Source organism: Puma concolor, chromosome F2, assembly GCF_028749965.1.
Source record: "Puma concolor isolate L17-30 chromosome F2, mPumCon1.1.hap2, whole genome shotgun sequence".
NCBI lineage: Eukaryota > Metazoa > Chordata > Mammalia > Carnivora > Felidae > Puma > Puma concolor.
In genome coordinates, this window is record NC_141684.1 from 83,063,590 (window position 1) to 83,086,423 (window position 22,834).

At 38.7% G+C, this 22,834-nt stretch overlaps 1 protein-coding gene across 4 annotated transcripts in view; it reads right to left on the minus strand.

Moving 5' to 3' along the window:
• The window catches only part of UBE2V2 (ubiquitin conjugating enzyme E2 V2), a 60,550-nt gene that overhangs the window by 23,237 nt on the left and 14,479 nt on the right, over nt 1-22,834 (minus strand). For 2 of the 4 annotated variants that reach the window (XM_086695506.1, XM_086695505.1), the window contains exons 1-2: nt 7,765-7,807; nt 907-1,055 (exon numbers count right to left, since the gene is read on the minus strand). In XM_086695506.1, coding sequence (XP_086551632.1) covers nt 907-1,055; nt 7,765-7,792 — 177 coding nt within the window. In that variant the 5' untranslated portion in view covers nt 7,793-7,807. Of the gene's footprint in view, nt 1-906; nt 1,056-7,764; nt 7,808-22,834 lie in introns of those variants that run through there. The other 2 variants (XM_025922486.2, XM_086695507.1) reach the window with 1 other exon arrangement.

Here is a 22,834-nt window from a genome sequence, read left to right on the forward strand (position 1 = left end):
CAAACGGGTGCTCTTTGCAGAAGTCAAAAACATTATGGAATACATATTTCAAAGACTCACTGCCAGGAGTGCAGTAAATGGGATCTTTGAGTAAGGAATGCAACGTGGAAAAATATTTCCCAGTCTGGAAAAGATTTTGAGTAAAAATAAAACTTCTTAAGCTTGAGAAAGACCTAAATAAAATGAAACACAACGGGTCTGTTGCCAACAATGCTAGAAAATATACAAAAAGCATAGACTTTTCTCTGTATTTTATAAATGAAAAAATTGAGGCCTATAGTATATACAAGACAAGTCACATGTCAAGAGGGCAAACAGCAGTGTGCATTCAATACAAACCAATTTAGAAACCCTTGGTTACACCTTGGTTACACACATAGCGAGCGGGTTAGTAACAGGTTATGTCAAAATATACTGTTTGCTCTTCCCAAGTAACCCCTCCATTTCCTCACCTTTTCTCCTCTCTATCTGGAATGTTCTCCATCCCCATCACCACCTTCTGAAATCCTACCAGTCAGTCCTTTAAGGCTCATTCCAAAGGCAACTTCCTCCACTGTTCAGCCTTCCTCAATTATTCCAGCTAGAAGAAACATATTCTAAAGTCCCGTAGTGAACTTTCTCTGCCATATTTAGAATCTGTCATTTGTAATTATTTTTTCTTCTCTGCTCAACTGCAAACACCTTGACGGCAATGACCGTATCAGTATTTTCCCCCCAGTCCTCCACAAAATCAAGCATTATACCCTACACACAGGAAGCATCTCGATAAATGTATACAAAATGAATTAAAAGGGAGGAATTGTTTCAGTTAAAAGTGATAATTACTTTAATATCAATATTAAATAAAATAGTTACTCTAAAATGACAATAATATTAATAGAAAAAAATATAATTTATAGCACTGACCCTTGGTGGCCCAATAATCATGCCTGTCCACCTTGTAAGTGTCATATCTTCATCATCTTCAAGGCCCCAGCTAACCGTACCATCGCCTACTCCTTTTTGTCCTTCTTCAAGTTCTTCCAACAAGCGAAAATTACGAGGAACTTTAACTCCTATACAAAAGAATGTAAATGTAAAAAGCCCATAATTACAAGAGTTGCATATATTCAAATTGAGCTTTTTCCAGTTTAAACTTTACAAATTATTTCCCAAAATGCCAAATTCCCTTTAAGCATTCTCCCCCAGAAAACGCTCAATCTAAAACCACTCAAAATGAAAACCCTGAAGAAAACACCGTAACCAATATTAGCTGCAGCATAGAACATGTAGATAAATTCCTAACAAATCAATGTTATCCTGGCATAAATCAGTCATAAGGAAATCATTATAAAATGAATATTTTCCATAACTGAGATTTCTGTTCCAAGCCTAGAACACTTCATCAAGTAAATAGGCAGGACCAGAAAGTTCAAATTCATTAACATGTCCTCTCTAATGCTTTTTAAATAACAAAATTATGTTCCATCTTTAAAAAAGCACTAGAGGGCACAATTTTTTTCAAGAATGCTGAAGCAGCCCCATCCATGGCCCCCAGTCAGTCTCCTTTCTTGTCCTCATCCCTAACTAGAGGGTCTTACCTCTCCCCATGTCAGCATGGGGTGTCATCATCCCTTGGGGAGCTCCTTGATTTGAGAATAACTCTCCTTATGGATATAGCAGTTTCCTAGGACCCGCCCTTCACCTCTGGGCCCAACCCAGCAAATTTTGCACGATCCACTAGCCCTTCTCATACCTCCCCCTCTTTAGACTTCATCACCCCTACTTTATTTCTAAAATCTTAACACAGAAGTTTGCCTCTCTGCCCAGAACCTAGCATTTCACAGTTCTCACTCCTTCGTCCTCAACAGACCTGGTCTTTGCCACCATTGTGACTTCCAACCCCTGGAATCCAACCATGATTCTTCCAACTGACCACAACCTTTCTTACAATTACTGGTCTCACGTCTCCAAAGAACGGACCTTGTGGTCTTTCATGTTCTCAAAAGCATCTAGATTGAAACATCCCCCAGCCCCACCACACAAGTCTTGAAAAACATTAGGTAAATGCCCTCAGAAGCCTCTCTTTGGCTCTAGAGCTTGTGCACATGTGGCCGTGCACTCTCTCTCTCATGCATGCACACACACGATTATGATTTTTTTTTGGGGGGGGGGGGTGGGATGACATCTCTTCTAAAGTGGCCATCAGCGGGGCGCCTGGGTGGCGCAGTCGGTTGAGCGTCCGACTTCAGCCAGGTCACGATCTCGCGGTCCGTGAGTTCGAGCCCCGCGTCGGGCTCTGGGCTGAAGGCTCAGAGCCTGGAGCCTGTTTCCGATTCTGTGTCTCCCTCTCTCTCTGCCCCTCGCCCATTCATGCTCTCTCTCTCTCTGTCCCAAAAATAAATAAACGTTGAAAAAAAAAAAATTTAAAAAAAATAAATAAATAAAGTGGCCATCATTTTGTATAACTTCTCTCTTGGTGAAACCAAAACATCTTTCACTTACTAATTGACAGTAACCCTTCTGGACATGTAACGAAAAAGCAATAAAAATACTGTAAATTAAAAGAACACTAGCCATTTTGTGCTTCATGAAAAAATGCTTGAAAATCTTGGGCCACAGAAATACAGAGCTTTTACAAATCACCAAAAAAAAAAAAAAAAAAAAAAACAAAAAACACAAAAATAGCCATTATTACAACTACTATGATTATTAAAACCATTTGTTGAGCATATATTGTGTTCTATTTTAAATAAATCATCCCCTTTAATCCTAAAAGCACCCATTTTACAGTTGTGGAAACTGGGCTATGAAGAAGTTATGTCACACAGCTGTAAGAGGCAGATCCAGTACTGAAGTCCAGTTTTCTAGACCAAAGTCACTTTTACATCAAGTCACACAGCAGTACAAACTACACAAGTGGCATATCCTGTCACAGATCTAGAAATCAGACTGCCCAGGTCCAGATCTGCTAACCACTTAACATGTGACTCCCAGCCCTGCTTTCTCACCCGTAAAACTGAGGTAACAATAGTTCCTACCTCACAGAATCACTGTGAAAATTAAACAAGGTAATCCACCTTAAACACAATAAATGTTGACTATGATGACCATTTTAGTGTTTGTATTAGATGGAATTACATAAAACTTCCATTAGCCTCCATCTATGCTACGTGAGAATAAAAGCTCTTTATTCTTTAAAAGAATAATATTCTATATATGAGAATATATTCTATGTATTAGAATATACTTTATGAAATGATATATATACTCTATAAAAGCTCTAAAAACTGTAGGGTGGCCCCTAGAAATTTTACCCTAAGCTGTTAGTTTCTATTCACCTAACATCGGGACAGCTGCTATTTTCCTGTAGCTTATACAGTCATGACCTCCACAATGCATTGCTACTGAACTCCTTTTTAAAATAACCTTAAATCAGCTTGATTATCCTTGCCATTTAAAGCCATTCCCCAAGAATTATTCTAAAAAAAATTTTTTTTTGATGTTTTTATTTATTTTTGACACAGAGAGAGACAGAGCATGAGCAGGGGAGGGGCAGAGAGAGAGGGAGACACAGAATCTGAAGCAGGCTCCAGGCTCCTAGCTGTCAGCACAGAGCCCGACGCGGTGCTTGAACTCAGGAACCGCAAGATCATGACCTGAGCTGAAGTCGGACATTTAACCGAACTGAGCCACCCACACGCCCCTCCCCAAGAATTATTCTAAATTTGCATTGAATTCTGTTGCTGATTTATAAACAATTCAATCAAGTGACCTTTATGAGCATCCAAAACTACAAAGGGAACTAGAAAATTAAGGTTTCTTCTTATATAAGTGCCGTAAAAGTGATAAAGATAGTTACTACTAAACTTTTCACCATTTCTTTATATTGCATTTTGGGAAAATAATTGTAAGACTAATAGATAATTACTGATAGTACTAACATTTAAAAAATTATAGCAGCTAAGACGATTTTGCTTTTAAAGTATAAGACAAAAAAATACAAGATTAACACTGAGTCATATTTTCAAATTCAGGGTTAGAGTACGCTGGTTTTATTTCAACCAACCACTAATATCTGTGAGGAAATAAAAGCCACAAGGTGGGGATGTTACTCCATGAAAATTGAAGTATTTACGTAGACTGCCCTCTGGATCTCTTGCCATATATGAGCCTTTTTCTATAGTTCTACTTGTCTTTTTCCTGTATGTCTGTGTGTGTTATTAAGTTTAAACTATTTTGTTCTGTTAGTCTTGAATCTTCATTAAAAGAAAAAAAAAAAAGTCACCCATAAATCCATCCTTCCTAGCTGAAGCTTTTAAAATGATGTCAATTTTTGGTCCAGAAGAATACCAAAGATCATCCAGTCCAAAACCTAATACTTTAGAGGAAATAAAATTATCACCAGTAAAAGTGGAGTGATAATCCTAAAGTCACTTAACTATTAATTGACAAACCAAGTCAAAAACCTCTAGGCTTCTCCACTAATCTAGTTTCTTCTTTAGTATGTTACAATGAACCTATACTCCTGGGAAATAAGACCAAAAATAATGACATTCATAACCAAAACTCTGAATGCAAACAAATACATTCTAGAAAAATGCTTCCAGTTTTAAATGTGAAAGATATCAAATTGCACATCACTTGCCTTTAATTCCCATGATACCAAAAATAAAGGCATAAAGACTGCCAAATAAAGCCCAGAATGAATCTTGTCATGCAATGTTTATTAAGAAAAAAGATTTCCCAACTTTAACTCATACATTTTGACCTTTTTCAAGTTACAAGGAAAAAAAGGCTAAGAACTTGAATAGTAATAAATCTATCCAATCAGCCATACAAACATGAGAAACAACAGCAAAGCAAATTTACTATCAGTTTGCAATTAATCATCTAAATTAAGTAAGTTCTACCACAAAAAAAAGACAAGAGGTGGTATAGTTTTAGAGAGGGCAGTATAAATTCCAGTTCTACCTGATGGTGAACATTCTAAGATGTACAAAAGCCCCTAAAATTCAAAAAATAATTATTGTTACCATTTTAGTGTATTTCTCTTCAGATTATTTTCCATACAAAATATATGTCTTCCATGCTTTTTTCCCCAAAATGAGTTCATGCCTCAAAGTTTTGTAACTTCCTTTTCCCCCACCTACGAACTTATTTCTGTGGCAAACATAATCAGGTGCCATCTTAAAATGCCCCAATGAATAATATTAGTCTTGCTTGGGGGGCAGGAATAGGAAGACTTGACTAGGGGAATCATCACCTACTCAAAACTTAAAGGAGGGGTGCCTGGGTGGCTCGGTCGGTTGGGCGTCCGACTTCGGCTCAGGTCATGATCTCACCGTCCATGGGTTCAAGCCCTACATCGGGCTCTGTGCTGAAAGCTCGGAGCCCGTTGCATGCTTTAGATTCTGTCTCCCTCTCTCTCTGCCCCTCCCCCACTCAAGCTCTGTCTCTGTCTCTCTCAAAAATAAACATTACAAAAAAAATTTTTTTAATTAAAGGAAAATATCTGTAGAAATGGAATAAACGTTTTCTGTTTTATGTGCTTTTCAACCCTCCTCTAGCTGATCCTCACAAACACCCAGGTCCCAGGTTGGCTATGGGTCCCCTCCCCTCACCCCACTACCCAGAGGGTCTACAAGGTTCAGGAAGAGAGTGTATGGGGCATGTGTGCTGCGGGATGTGGCCAAGGCTGCTTACGTGTCCCCTGCAGAGTCCTTGGGCAGGGATTTCAACAAACATGAGTGGACACACTGTTAAGATGGCACTCATGAAAAGCCCCACCTTTGATTTTAGTTCTCTGATTGTGCACCCCCCCTGGGAGTTCTGAGTTCTCAACCCCCAACAAGCTGACTTGATTAAAAATAACATATTTACTGAGCACCTCCCATGAGACAAACATTTGCTAAAAGCTTTACAGGCAGAAGTCCTTCATTAAATCACCTCGTAAGCTGATATAACATCACCATTTCACTAGATAAGAAAATTAAGGCTTAAATTATTAGGCTGAAGCTTATAAAATCAAAGTACAGTTATTCAGGCATCTTTTTAACCAGAAGAAAGAGAAATCTCATAAAATTCAATCTAATTACATGGCGAGTAAGTCAGGGTTGAAGCTCTTAGCCAGTATTCTCCACTGCCTACTCATGGAACCTACCAGTCCCGAATGGAGCTCCTTTCCCTACCTCCTGCTAATTTGTCCCCAATCCATGCAAATCTAATAGGGATGAGGGACACATCTTGACCAAGTATGTAAGCAACTCTGATCAAATACATACTGTTCTGAACTCCATTAAAAGGACTCTTCCCAGGGGTGCCGGGTATCTCAACCAGGTAAGCACCAATCCTTGATTTGGGCTCAGGTATTGATCTCATGGTTCGTGAGATTGAGCCCCACTTCCAGTTCTGCGCTGACAGCACGGGGCCTGCCTAGGATTCTCTCCCTCTCTCTCTGTCCCTCCTCCGCTCACGCAGGGCCTGCTCGCTCCTTCTCTCTCTCTCTCTCAAAATAAATACACATTACGGAAAAAAAATCTCTCTGTATGTCACATACTAGGCATGCTCAAAGCAAAATACTCCTATCCAGGGAAATAACATAGCACTTTATATTTTTCAAGTTACTTTCTCATACTGCCACCTATCTGAATATAAAAAAAGTCTTTTTGAGGTACGATGGGCAGCTATACCCACATTTTACAAAGACCAAAGACATAAAGTAACTTATTCAAGACCACTGCAAGCTAGTAGCTTACTCAAAACTAAAATTCAGCTTTCCCAACACAGGTACAAACTGTCACCGTACACTGTATCTCAAAAGCCATAAAACTTTCTTCATTTTTATTCTTTTAGAGTGAGCCCAATGTGGGGCTTGAACTCACGACCCTGAGATCAAGAGTCACATGCTCTACCAACTGAGCCACCAGGCACCCCAGAATCCAGAAAACAAAAAACAAAGCAAGGGGTGCCTGGGTTGAGGGCATCAGTCAGTTGAATGTCTGACTCTTGGTTTTGGCTCGGGTCATGATCCCAGGGGGTCGTGGGATCAAGCCCTGCATCCAGCTCAGCACTGAGTGTGGAGATCCCCTCTCTCCTTCTTCCCCTCTCCCTACTTGTGCTCTCTCTCCCTTTCTAAAATTAAAAAAAAAAAAAAAAAATTAAAATTAAAGCCCCATGGATTAAAAAAAAATGTAGGGAGATTACAGAATATGTACAACTTAAAATAAAATACATATTTTCCAAACACGACTCGTTGTTGAAATTTGCCACAAGCAAAAATATTGTAAAGGAAGTGTTAAAATTTAAGTCCAAGAAATTTATGGTTTTGCAGTGCTTAAAATCATATATTAATAAAAACATTTATAAAAGCTCTCTGAATAATACTTCACAATTTTCCATAAATTTAAGAGTCAGATATTTGTTGAGTTTTAACATTATTATCTATCTTAATGGGACAAAAAATTATGAAAACACCATGTAGAGAAACACACATAAAACAGCAAAGTATCAGGAGACCTATATTCTGTCATCCATTCACTATTGTATTAATTCATGCCTTCACTCAATAATCATCTGACTGCTACCAGATGCAGTTACTATAATAGACACTTGAAACCAGGAGACTAATAGCTTAGTTTGCTCTCAAGAAGTTTACGAACTAGGACAGGAAGATGATTAAAGAGACAGCACAATACAATGTGAAAAATCCTCTGGAATTATCTAGAAAGGACAACTTACCCCAAAAGAAGGGACAAGGAAAGTCTCCTAAAAGAAGAAACTCACCAGATGCACCATAAAGAACAGAAACCATCCAGGGTGAAGAATGGGTGAAAATATGTAAGTCATCAGTGGAGAAAAATTACAAAATATAAGTAAAGAACATCAAAAACCTGAATAAATAAAGCAATCAGCCTACATGACAAACTTATTGCAAAGGTTAAGTACTCAAATTAATCTAGAGATTCTTTCCATGTAAACTGAAATTCAAATAGCATTGTTCCTGGAACTTGACAAACAGTCCTAATATTCTTCTGGCAAGAGTTTGGAGAAAATTTTTAAAGAAAAAGAAAACAGAAGGAATAATTTCCCTAGATATTAAGATTTTCTCATCAGCCAAAGAAACTAACATAATGTGAAATTAGACTAACAGACTAATGGGGAGGAGCCCCAAAACAGATACATGCACATATGAACAGGATATATATACTCTGAAAACTACAGAAGACTTATGAGAGAAACTGAAGAGGGCACAAAACAGTGGAAAAGCATTCCAGGCTCATGGGCTGAAAAAATGAACACTGTTAAAATGCCTATACTACCCAAAGCAATCTACACATTTAATGCAATCTCTATCAAAGTAACACCAGCATTTTTCACAGAACTAGAACAATCCTAAAATTTGTATGAAACCACAAAAGACCCCAAATAGCCAAAGCAATCCTGAAAAAGCAAAACAAAGCTGGAAACATCACAATTCCAAATTCCAAGCTGTATTACAAAGCTGTAGTCATCAAGATAGTATGGTACTGTCACAAAAACAGACACATAGATCAATGGAACAGAATAGAAAACCCAGAAATGGACCCACAACTATATGGTCGACTCATCTTTGACAAAGCAGGAAAGGACATCCAATGGAAAAAAGACCATCTCTTCAACAAATGGTGTTGGGAAAACTGTACAGCAATATGCAGAAAAATGAACCTGGACCACTTTCTTACACCATACACAAAAATAAATTCAAAATGGATGAAGGAACTAAGCATGAAACAGGAAACCATCAAAATTCTACAGAAGAACACAGGCGGCAACCTCTTTGACCTCAGTTGCAGCAACTTCTTACTAGACACATCATCAAAGGCAAGGGAAACAAAAGCAAAACTGAACTATTGGGACTTCAGGATAAAAAGCTTCTGCACAGCAAAGGTAACAATCAACAAAACTAAAAGGCAGCCTTTGGAATGGGAGATACTTGCGAATGGCATATCTCATAAAGGGTTAGTATCCAAAATCTATAAAAAACTTATGAAACTCAACACCCAAAAAACCCAGTTAAGAAATGGGCAGAAGAGATGAATAGACATTTTTCCAAAGAAGACAACCAGATGGCAACAGACACATGAAAACATGCTCAACATCATTCATCATCAGGGAAATATAAATCAATACCAAGATGAGACACCACCCCCTGCCTGTCAGAATGGCTAAAATCAACAACAAAGGAAACAACAGATGTTAGTGAGGATGCGGAGAAAGGGGAACCCTCTTCCACTGTTGGTGGGAATGCAAAGTGGTGCAGCCACTCTGGAAAACAGTATGGATGTTCCTCAAAAAGTCAAAAATAGAACTACCCTACAATCCAGCAATGGCACTACTAGGTATTTACCCAAAAGATACAAAAAAAGCAGATTCAGAGAGGTACTGCACCCCTGTGTTTATAGCAGCACTATCGACAATAGCCAAACTATGGAAAGAGCCCAAAACTCCAACGACTGATAAATAGATAAAGAAAATGTGGTATAAATATATATAAGGGAATATTACTCTGCTATCAAAAAAGTGACATCTTGCCATTTGCAATGATGTGGATGGAGCTAGAATGTATCATGCTAAGGGAAATAAGTCAGTCAGAGAAAGGGAAATATATGATTTCACTCATGTGGAATCTAAGAAACAAAACAGATGAACAGAAAGGTTAGAAGGAAAGAGGGGGCAGGAAACAAGGGTGGTGGCGGGGGGGGGGGGCAGGAAACAAGGCTCTGAGCTGTCAGCAGAGCCCGATGCCCACAGTTTGTTCTCTATCATTAAGAATCTCTTAGTGGCTCAGTCAGTTAAGGATCCAATTTTGGCTCAGGTCATAAAAAATTCTTAATGATAGAGAACAAATTGTGGATTGATTGGGTAGATGGGTGATGGGTGTTAAGGAGGGTACTTGTGATGAGCACGGGGTGTTGTATGTAGTGATGAATCACTGAATTCTACTCCTGAAACCAATATACTGCACTGTATATTAACTAAATAAGAATTTAAATAAAAATTTCAAAAAAATAAAAAAACAAAATTATTATTAAGCCTGCTAATATCAATAACCAGTTCCTTGAACAAGCAGTAAATGGCCACACACATATTTATGACAATAAATGAATTATACATATTTAGACATGAAATACAAATGATAAAACAAGCAAAAAAACTAATAAGAAAATTTGTAAAAAAAAAAAAATGCACACTGAAAAATGATGAAATTATACACTCCTCAAAATTTAACTTAAAACATGCTAAACACAATGCTGGTAGAATTATGGGAAATTTTCATTTATACATAATTATACATTCCTGGAAATCAATTCCATATTGCTCAAGAGGTAATCTGATAAAATATAACAAGAATTTTTTATTCATATTTTCTGACTTCAAATTCCACTTTGTGAAATTCACCCTCAAGGAGTGTGGACTGCCTCCAAACAGCTATGAACAATTTTTCTCCATCCAGGCACAGCCCCCTACCCCATCAAGGGATAGAGACTATCTCCCATCCCCTTGAATCCGGTATGGCCTTGCCACTTATTTTGACAGAATATGGTAGAAGCGATGCTGGTGCAGTTGTGGGAGGCCTGGTAGCTTCTGTTTAGCTCTCTTGGGAGCCAACCACCAATTACGACACTACTAGGATATGAAGAAGTCAACCAGGCCAGAGAATGGCCACTCCTAATTGAATCAAGGCACCTGGGCAACAGGCCCAGCCCATCATCATGTGAGACCAGCAGAACCACCTCGTCGATGAGAAATCATGAGAAAGAATGAATCACTGTTTGAAGCCACTAAGTTTTGAAGTGATTTGCTGTTTAAGGACAAAGATGAGAAGGGCAGGTGGAAAAGTAGTTTAGAAGTGCAAAAACTCAAATTGGCATATATTCAGGTAACTACATCATACATTTAAAATATTATATAAAATCATTTCCAAATTCATGAATTATATCCCACAGCGAACATCATCTTTAATGGGGAAAAACTGAGAGCTTTCCCCCTGAGGTCAGGAACAAGACAAAGATGCCCACTCTCACCACTGTTATTTAACATAGTACTGGAAGTCCTAACCACAGCATTCAGACAACAAAAGGAAATGAAAGGCAACCAAATTGGAAAGGAAGAAATAAAACTTTCATTATTTGCAGATGACATGATACTCTGTCGAGACAACCCGAAAGACTCCACCAAAAAACTGCTAGAACCAATACATGAATTTAGTAATGTCACAAGAAACAAAATCAACGTACAGAAATCTGTTGCATTTCTATACACCAATAATGAAGCGGCAGAAACAGAAATTAAGAAAACAATCCCATTTACAACTGCACCAAAAATAAGATACCTAAGAATAAACCTAACCACAAAGGTGAAAGACCCGTACTCTGAAAACTATAAAACACTGATGAAAAAAACTGAAGATGGCACAAAGAAACAGAAAGACATCCCATGCTCATGGATTGGAAGAACAAACACTGTTAAAATGTCCATACTACCCAAAGCAGTCTACGTGCAATCACTATCAAAATACCAACAGCATTTTTCATGGAATTAGAACAAACAATTCTGAAATGTGTATGGAACCACAAAAGACCCTGAATAGCCAAAGCAATCTTGAAAAAGAGAAACAAAACTGGAGGAATCACAATTTCAGTTTTCAAGTTATATTACAAAACTATAGTAATCAAAAACAGTATGGTACTGGCACTAAAAATAGACACAGATTAATCCACCAAAATTAGAAAAACAGAAATAAACCCACAACTATATGGTCATTTCATCTTTGACAAAGCAGGAAAGAATATCCAATGAAAAAAAGTCCCTTCCAGAAATGGTGCTGGGAAAACTAGACAGCAACATGCATAAGAAAGATATTAGACCACTTTCTTACACCATACACAAAAATAATTTCAAAATAGATTCAAGACCTAAATGTGACACCTGAACCCATAAAAATCCCAAAAGAGAACACAGGTAGTAACTTCTCTGACATCGGCTGTAGCACCTTTTTTCTAGATATGTCTCCTCAGGCAAGGGACATAAAAGCAAAAACTATTGGGACAACATCAAAATAAAAACCTTCTATGCACAAAGGAAACAATCAACAAAATTAAAGGCAACCTATGGAATGGGAGAAAATATGTGCAAATGGCGTAACCAATGTTAGGACCCAAAATATACAAAATAACTTACAAAACTCAACACCCAAAAAACAAATACAGTAAAACCTTGGAATGCGAGTAACTTGTTCTGCAAAGTGTTTTGCAAGACCAGAAAACATTTCTAATAAATTTTAATTTGATAAATGAGCAATGTCTTGCAATACAAGTAGTACATGACACTGAACGTCACATAATCAATCACAATTGAGCCAATGGTTCTTGAAATTTGCTTTGATATATGAAGACTTTGGATTACAAGCATCTTTCCAGAAGGAATTATGCTTGTAAACCAAGACTTTTCTGTAATCCAATTTAAAAATGGACAGAAGAGGGTGCCTGAATGGCTCAGTCAGTTAAGCTTACAACTCTTGATTTCGGCTCAGATCGTGATCCTGCGGTTGGTGGGACGGAGCCCAAGTCAGTGCAGAGCCTGCTTGAGATTCTCTCTCTTCCCTTCCCCCACACTCTCTCTCTCAAAATAAATAAACTTAGACAAAAATGGATAGAAGACATGAAGAGATATTTCTCCAAAGAAAACATACAGATGGGCAACAGATACATGAAAAGATGCTCAAAAATCACTTACCATCAGGAAAATACAAATCAGAAGTACAATTAGATATCACCTCACACCTGTCAGAATGGCCAAAATTGGCAACAAAAGAAACAGGTGTTGATAAGGATATGGTGAAAAACTCTCTTGCACTGTTGGTGGGAATACAGACTGCTGCAGCCACTCTGGAAAACAGTACAGATGTTCCTCTAAAAGTTAAAAATAGAACTACGCTATGATCAGCAATTACACAACTGGGTATTTACCCAAAGAATACAAAAACACTAATTCAAAGGGATACACGCACCCCTATGTTTATGGCATCATTATTTACAACAGCTGCGATATGGAAGTAGCCCAAGTATCCATCGATTGATAAATGGATAAAGAAAATGTAAAAGAGAGACAGAGAGAGGTAATGTGAAATTATCCAGCCATAAAAAAGAAGTCTTGCCATTTGCAAAAACGTGGAGCCACAGAGTATTATGCTAAGCAAAACAAGTCAAAGAAAGACAAATAACATATGATTTCACTTATTAGTGGAATTAAGAGGCAAACAAGCAGGGGAGCCTGGGTAGCTCAGTCGGTTAAGCCTCCGGCTTTGGCTCAGGTCATGATCTCATGGTTCGTGGGTCTGAGCCCCGAGTCAGGCTCTGTGCTGGCAGCTCAGAGCCTAGAGCCTGCTTCAGAGTCTGTGTCTCCCTCTCTCTCTCTCTGCCCCTCCCCCCTTTCTCTCTCTCTCTCTCAAAAATAAATATTTTTTTTTTAAAAAACAAGAAACAAACAAGCAAATGGGAAGTAAAAAGGAGAGAGAAACCAAGAAACAAGAGAATCAAGTTCTCTTAACTATAGAGAACAAACTGATCGTTACCAGATGGGAGGTGGGTGTGGGATGGGTGAAGTAAGTGATGGGGATTAAGGAGTGCACTTGTCGTGATGAGCACCAAGTGACACTTGGAACTGTTGAATCACTACATTGTACACCTGAAGCTAATACAACACCGTATGTTTACTAACTGGAATTAAAACAAAAACTTAAAAAAAATAAAGTACATGAATTATATTAACTGTATAAACAAAAAAACAAATCTAGTAACACATACACATTGCTAATATTTAACAGAAACTTTCATATGTTCATCAACATGGACCCAAAGATAGGCTACAACTGGGGCTTTAAATTCACTAGGCCTTTTTACCTTACAATGTTATTAACAGCAGAATACTTTAGAAAAGTAAATGAAATCATCCAGTGTGATCACTTTACTAACCTGTATTTTGTACGAGGTATACTTACTGTCTCTTCCAGGCAACCATCAGTGGAATTCCTAGCTGCGTAGGCCTCACCATTCATTATCTCTGACCATCCATTCAGCAAAGGAACAAATCTGACTGAATCATTAATCCTTATTCACACTTCTTTGCTCAGGAAAACCCATCCCACAATTGTAAATGGGCCTATAAACCCCACTAGCTTTTCAAAACCAACAATCACAACCCACTATAAATACTATCAACAAGAATGATGTCAAAAAGATCAAGAATACAGAATTACTGACATCAAGGCATATAAATTACATTTAGAACACTTCAGAACTGAATATTCATCAGACAGTATGAGCTGACACAAATACTGATTTAATATTAAAAATATTTACAGATAAGTCTCAGAAATAATCAAAATATTCTGTTTAGTTTTTGAGAGAGAGGGAGGGAGAGAAATTATCCCAAGCAGTCTCCACACTGCCAGCACAGAGTCCGAGCAGGGCTAGAACTCACAAACCATGAGATCATGACCTGAGCCGAAATCAAAAGTTAGATGCTTAACCTACTGAGCCACCCAGGCGACCCAAAAATAAGAATATTCTTTTGTTGAAATAAAGACTTATCATGTACAGTAATTTTAACTTTTGTCTCTATTTCAAGAAACTGCAGGAGATTAAAAATGATTTCACTAAAGGGGAGGAACCAAGATGGCGGAGCACCATGGAAGTTTTTTTTGCGTCTCACATCCATGAAATACAGCCAGATCAACATGAAACCATCCTGTACACTTAGAAAACTGATTTCAGGATTAACACAACAATCTGCACAACCTGAACCACAGAACTCAGCAAGTATGTGGTGCAGAAGTGAACTGGGGGAGAGAGAAGCCACGGAGGGCAGGGAGCTGTTTTTGCTTGTGGAGAAAGGACAGAGACGGGCAGAGAGTACGGGAAAAGCACCCCTCCCCCCAAAAGCAGCTGGAGAGAAAGTGGAAAATTGGAAAAACAGCCACAGGGAATGAACTAAAATGGGAGAACAGAGAAAGGAGAGGGTTTAAATTCCACTAAGACTATATAAACAGAGAGAGCGCAGAGTCTGAAACTCCGCAGCTCCATACGTGCCAATGCTCTGGTGGGAAGGGGAAATCCCCAGAAGCAGAGTGAGGTCCAAGAGTCTTCGGGCCACACAGGGAGAGGCAGTTCCCCTGCTGGGAAGACATTTGGTAGAGGCTTTACAACCCCTGAACAGGCAAAGGTGCCAGCAGACCCCGGAGAACAACCACATTCGCTGGTGCTGAAACAAGGTCAGTAAGAGTGAAGCCAGGTGCCAGATGTGTGTTGAGATTTGTCACAATCCCTGAAACGCTACCACTACACGATCGCGTGAACATTTCCTGGGGCAGGCAGGCACCCAGCCGCAGTCTCTGGGCATCAGCAGCAGCACAGTCCCGAGAACGTTCCTGGGTGCGGCCAGCACCCAGCCACTGCTCAGTGAGACCCGCCCCCAGAAAGTTTGAGCAGGACAAAGCCACAGTCCCTCAGAAGTGAGGGGTCGGGAAACACAGCCTACTCAGACGTAAAATTCAGGAGGGAGGTGCCACCTAGCAACCTGAGAGCTTGGTCACGGACAATTTAAAAGCAGGGAGTAGACAAACGCTGGAAACAAAGGACGCGTGCCTGACTGCTGATCATGGAGAACAGCATTCAGATACTAGAGACTAGGTAGCTGGGTGACGCCATTTTCACCCCTCCCGTGCATGCACAAAAACACCTACAAGCGGCACAATACACCTCAGTAAGCTAAGCAGCGCCATCTAGTGGAGAACAGAGCCGTTTCACTAAGCTGTGCCCAACTAGACCAACGTCACTCTTCAGGAACAACAGAAGTCTCTCTGCCTGCTTAGTTTACAGACTATAAATTGCTTCATGGTTTGACTTCTAGGGGAAAACGGTGTAATTTCAATCTTATTTCATTTGTCCATCTATTAAATTTTCTTTTTTCTCTCTCTCTTTCATTTCTTCTTTTTCTTAAATATAGAAAGAGACAAAATTTTTTATTTTCAATTTTTATTAAAAATATTTTTTTTCTACTATACCGTTTACTTTTTGGCAATTTTCCCAAATTCTATTTTGCTTCCATCATTTCACTTTATTTCATTGTATTCATTTTTCAAATTTTCAACGTTTTCCTTTTTTTCCCTTTTTTCCCTTTTTTCTCTAATCTATCAAGCTCCTTTCAACCACCAGACCAAAACACACCTAGGATCTAGCATAATTTACTTGATTTTTGTGTGTATGCATGTTGTTTTTAATTTTTTAATTTTAATATTTTTGTCATTACTTCCTTTTCTTCCTTCAAAATGATGAAATGAAGGAATTCACCCCAAAAGAAAGAGCAGGAAGAAACAACAGCCAGGGACTTAACCAACACAGCTACAAGCAAGATATCTGAACCAGAATTTAGAATCACAATAATAAGAATGCTAGCGGGGGTCGAAAATAGATTAGAATCACTCTCTGCGGAGATAAAAGAAATAAAAGCTAGTCAAGATGAAATAAAAACTGATATAACTTAGCTGCAATCTTAAATGGATGCCACGGCAGCAAGGATGGATGTGGCAGAGCACTGAATCAGCGATATGGAGGACAAACTTATGGAGAATACTGAAGCAGAAAAAAAGAGGGAGACTAAGCCAAAAGAGCATAATTTAAGAATTAGAGAAATCAGGGGTGCCAGGGTGGCTCAGTCAGTTGGGTGTCCGACTTTGGCTCAGGTCATGATCTCATGGTTCGTAAGTTTGAGCCCCGTGTCGGGCTCTGTGCTGACGGCTAGGAGCCTGGAGCCTGCTTCGGATTCTGTGTGCTCCTCTCTCTCTGTTCCTCTCCCACTCGCTCGCTCTCTCTCTCTCTCAAAAATAAAGATTAAAAAAAATTTTTAAAGAAAAAAAGAATTAGAGAAATCAGTGACTCATTAAAAAGGAACATCAGAATCATAGGGGTCCCAGAAGATGAAGAGAGAGAAAAAGGGTTAGAAGGGTTATGTGAGCAAATCATAGCGGAAAACTTTCCTAACCCAGGAAAAGACACAGACATGAAAATCCAGGAAGCACAGAGGACTCCCATTAGATTCAACAAAAACCAACCATCAGCAAGGCATATCACAGTCAAATTCACAAAATACTCAGGTAAGGAAAGAATCATGAAAGCAACAAGGGAAAAACAGTCCTTAACCTACAAGGGAAGACAGATCAGGTTTGCAGCAGACCTATCCAAAGAAACTTGGCAGGCCAGAAAGGAGTAGCAGGTTATATTAAATGTGCTGAATCGGAAAAATATGCAGCCAAGAATTTTTTATCTAGCAAAGCTGTCATTCAAAATAGAAGGAGAAATTAAAAGTCTCCCAGACAAACAAAAGTTAAAGCAATTGGTGACCACTAAACCAGCCCTGCAAGAAATTTTAAAGGAGACTCTCTGAGGGGAGAAAAGATGGGGAAAAAAAGAGAGAGACAGAAAGAGACCAAAAGAAACAAAGACCAGAAAGAAACAGAACACCACCAGAAACTCCAACTCTACAAGAAACATAATGGCAATAAACTCGTATCTTTAGGTACTCACTCTAAACGTCAATGGACAAAATGCTCCAATCAAAACAATGGATAATAACACAATGGATAATAAACTAAGATCCATCTATATGCTGCTTACGAGAGACCCATTTTAGACCAAAAGACACCTTCAGATTGAAAGTAAGGGGATCAAGAACCATCTATCATGCTAATGGTCAACAAAAGAAAGCTAGAGTAGCCGTACTTCTATCACTCTTAAAAATAAAGAGATGAAGAAGGGCATTACATCATAATTAAGAGGTCTATCCACCAAGAAGACCCAACAATTGTAAACATTTATGCTCCAAATGTGAAAGCACACAAATACTTATAAATCCATTAATCACAAACACAAAGAAACCCATTGATAATAATACCATAATAGTAGGGGACCTAATACCCCACTTACAACAATTGACAGATCATCTGAACAGAAAATCAACAAGGAAACAATGGCTTTGAATGACACACGGACCAGATGGACTTAACAGATATATACAGAACATTTCACCCTAAAGCAATGGAATACACATTCTTCTCAAGTGCACATGGAACATTCTCCAGAAAAGATCATATACTGGTACACAAATCAACCCTCAACAAGTACAAAAGATCAAGATCACACCATGCATATTTTCAGACCACAACACTAAGAAACTCAAAATCAACTACAAGAAAAAATTTGGAAAGATAACAAATATTTGGAGACTAAAGACCATCTTACTAAAGAATGATTGGGCTAACCAAGAAGTTAAAGAGGAAATTAAAAAGCACATGGGGGTCGCCTGGATGGCTCAGTCTGTTGAGCTTCTGACTTCGGCTCAGGTCATGATCTCGCAGTCTGTGAGTTCAAGCCCCGTGTCGGGCTCTGTGCTGGGACAGCTCAGGGCGTGGAGCCTGCATCGGATTCTGTGTCTCCCTCTCTGTTTGCCCCTCCCCACTCATGCTCTGCCTCTGTCAAAAATAAACAAACATTAAAAAAAAAAAAGCACATGGAAGCCAATGAAAATAATAACACCACAGCCCAAAACCTCTGGGACACAGCAAAGGCGGTCATAAGAGATAAGTATATAGCAATCCAGGCCTTCCTAAAGAAGAAACAAAAGTCTCAGATACACAACCTAACCTTACACCTTAAAGAGCTGGAAGAACAGCAAATGAAACCCAAAACCAGCAGAAGACAGGAAATAATAAAGATTAGAGCAGAAAGCAATGCTATTGAAACCAAAAAAACTGTAGAATAGATCACTGAAACCAGAAGCTGGTTCTTTCAAGAATTAACAAAACTGATAAACTCCAAGTGAGTCTGATCAAAAAGAAAAAGGAAAGGACCCAAATAAATAAAATCAAGAATGAAAAAGGAGAGATCACAACCAACAGAGCAGAAATAAAATCAGTAAGAGAATATTGTGAGCAATTATACGCCAATAAAATGGGCAGTCTGGAAGATACGGACAAATTCCTAGAAACATATAAACTACCAAAACTAAGAAAGAAATAGAAAATTTGAAGAGACCCACAACCAGTAAAAAATTCAAATCAGTAATCAAAAATGACCCAAAAAACAAGAGTCAAAGCCAGATGGTGTTCCAGGCGAATTCTACCAAACATTTAAGGAAGAGTTAACACCTATTCACTTGAAGCTGTTCCAAAAAATAGAAATGGAAAGAAAACTTCCAAATTCTTTCTATGAAGGCAGCATGAGCTTGATTCCAAAACCAGACAAAGACCCCACTAAAAAGAACTACAGAGCAATTTCCCTGATGAACATGGACGTAAAAATCCTCAACAAGATATTAGCCAATGGTATCCACCAATACATTAAAAAAAATTACTCACCACAAGCAACTGGGATTTATACCTGATATCCAGGGCTGGTTCAATATCCGCAAAACAATCAATGTGATACATCACATCAATAAAAGAAAGGACAAGAACCACAAGATCTTCTCAATAGATGCAGAGAAAGCATTTGACAAAATACAGCATCCTTTCTTGGAAAAAAAAAAAAAAAACAACCCTTAAGAAAGTACGGAGAGAAGGATCATACCTCGAGATCATAAAAGCCATATGAAGGACCCAGTGCTAATATCATCCTCAATGGGGAAAAACTGAAAGCTTTCCCCCTAAGGTCAGGAACAAGACGGGGATGTCCACTCTCGCCACTGTTATTTAACATAGTATCCAAAGTATTAGCCTCAGACAACACAAAGGAATAAAAGACATCTAAATCAGCCAGGAAGAGGTCAAACTTTCAGTCTTCACAGATGACATGATACTCTATATGGAAAACCCAAAAGATTCCACCAAAAAAACTACTAGAACCAATTGATGAATTCAGCAACATCACAGGATATAAAATCAATGCACAGAAATCGATGGCATTCCTATACATCAAAAATGAAGCAACAGAGGGGCGCCTGGGTGGCTCAGTCGGTTAAGCATCCGACTTTGGCTCAGGTCATGATCTCACAGTTTGTGAGTTCAAGCCCTGCGTTGGGCTCTGTGCTGACAGCTCAGAGCCTGGAGCCTGCTTTGTGGATTCTGTCTCCTGCTCTCTCTGCCTCTCCCCCGCTCATCTCTGTCTCTCTCTCAAAAATAAATAAAACATTAAAAAAAATTTTTTTTAATTTAAAAAAAAAAAAAAGCAACAGAAAGGGAAATCAAGGATTCAATCCCATTTACAATTGTACCAAAACCATAAAATACGTAGGAATAAATCTAACCAAAGAGGTGAAAAATCTATACACTGAAAACTATAGAAAGCTTATGAAAGAAATTGAAGACACAAAAAAAGGAAAAATATTCCATGCTCCTGGATAGGAAGAACAAATATTAAAATGTCAATACTACCCAAAACAATCTACATATTCAATGCAATATCTATCAAAATAACACCAGCATTCTTCAGAGAGCTAGAAAAAACAATCCTAAAATTTGTATGGAACCAGAAAAGACCCTGAATAGCCAAAGCAATCTTGAAAAAGAAAACCAAAGCAGGAGGCATCACAATTCTGGACTTCAAGCTGTATTACAAAGCTGTAATTATCAAGACAGTATGGTACTGGCACAAGAACAGATCAATGGAAAAGAATACAGAACCCAGAAATGGACCCACAAACGTATGGCCAACTAATCTTTGACAAAGCAGGAAAGAATATCCAGTGGAATAAAGACAGTCTCTTCAGCAAGTGGTGCTGGGAAAACTGGTCAGTGACATGCAGAAAAATGAACCTGGACCACTTTCTTACACCATACACAAAAATAAACTCAAAATGGATGAAAGACCTAAACGTAAGATAAGACAGGAAGCCATCAAAATCCTCGAGGAGAAAGCAGGCAAAAACCTCTCTGACCTTGGCTGCAGCAACTTCTTCCTCAACACATCTCCGGAGGCAAGGGAAACAAAAGTAAAAATGAACTATGAGGACCTCATCAAAATAAAAACTTCTGCACAGCAAACAATCAGCAAAACTAAAAGGCAACCAATGGAATAGGAGAAGATATATGCAAATGACATATCAGATAAAGAGTAACTTTCCAAAATCTATAAATAACTTATCAAACTCAACACCCAAAAAACCAATAATCCAGTGAAGAAATGGGTGAAAGACATGAAGAGACACTTCTCCAAAGAAGACATCCAGATGGCCAACCGACACATGAAAAAATCTCCACATCATTCATCATCAGAGAAATACAAATCAAAACCACACTGAGATACCACCTCACACCTGTCAGAATGGCTAACATTAACAAGTCAGGCAACAGATGCTGGCGAGGAGGATGCGGAGAAAGAGGATCTCTTGCACTCCTGGTGGGAAATGCAAACTGGTGCGGCCACTCTGGAAAACAGTACGGAGGTTCCTCAAAAAATTAAAAATAGAACTACCTACGCTACGACACAGCAATTGCATTATTAGGTATTTATCCAAGGGATACAGGTATGCTGTTTCAAAGGAACACATGCATCCCAATGTTTACTGTAGCACTATCAACAATAGCCAACGTATGGAAAGAGCCCAAATTCCCATCAATGGATAAATGGCTAAAGAAGAAGTGGTGTATATATATACAATGGCGTATTACTCAGCAGTCAAAAAGAATGAAATCTTGCCATTTGCAACTACCTGGACGGAGGGTATTATGCTAAGCGAAATTTGTCAGTCAGAGAAAGACAAATATCATATGACTTCACTCATATAAGGACTTTAAGATACAAAACAGATGAACATAAGGGAAGGGAAACAAAAATATTATAAAAACAGGGAGGGGGACAAAACATAAGAGACTCTTAAATATGGAGAACAAACAGAGGGTTACTGGAGGGACTGTGGGAAGCGAGATGGGCTAAATGGGTAAGGGGCATTAAGGAATCTACTCGTGAAATCATTGTTGCACTATATGCTAATGTGGATATAAATTAAAAAAAATAATAAATTTAATTTTAAAAAATTACTTCACTAGAATATACTTAAGAAATGAGAACATATTGGGGCGCCTCGATGGCTCAGTTGATTCAGTGTCTGACTTCGGCTCAGGTCATGATCTTGCAGTCCATGAGTTCGAGCTCTTGCATCAGGCTCTATGTTGACAGTTCAGAGCCTAGAATCTGCTTCAGATTCTCTGTCTCCCTCTCTCTCTGCCCCTCCCCTTCTCATGCTCTGTGTCTCTGTCTCAAAAAGAAAATAAACATTTAAAAAAAACTTTTTCAATAAATAAACATTAAAAAAAATTCCTTTCAGGGCACCTTGGTGGCTCAGTTGGTAAACATCAGACTTCAGCTCAGGTCATGATCTCATGGTTTCTGAGTTGGAGGCCCGCATCAGCCTGTGTGCTGACAGCTCAGAGCCTGGATCGAGCTTCAGATTCTGTATCTTCCTCTCTGCTCTTCCCCTGCTCGTGTGCTCTTGCTCTCTCTCTCTCTAATATAAATACACATTTTTAAAAATTTTTTTTAATTTTTTTTTAAAGAAATGAGAACACATGTTAACATATTTGTAGAACCTTGTACTTTAAAATCTGGTATATATTCACCTCACTAAATGTTTTATAATAGACTTTAAATATTTTCTTTCATCAAATCTAAGATAGCATAAACTATATGATGAACCATTATTAAGAAACTAAAGGTGAGGGGCGCCTGGGTGGCGCAGTCGGTTAAGCGTCCGACTTCAGCCAGGTCACGATCTCGCGGTCCGTGAGTTCGAGCCCCGCGTCGGGCTCTGGGCTGGTGGCTCG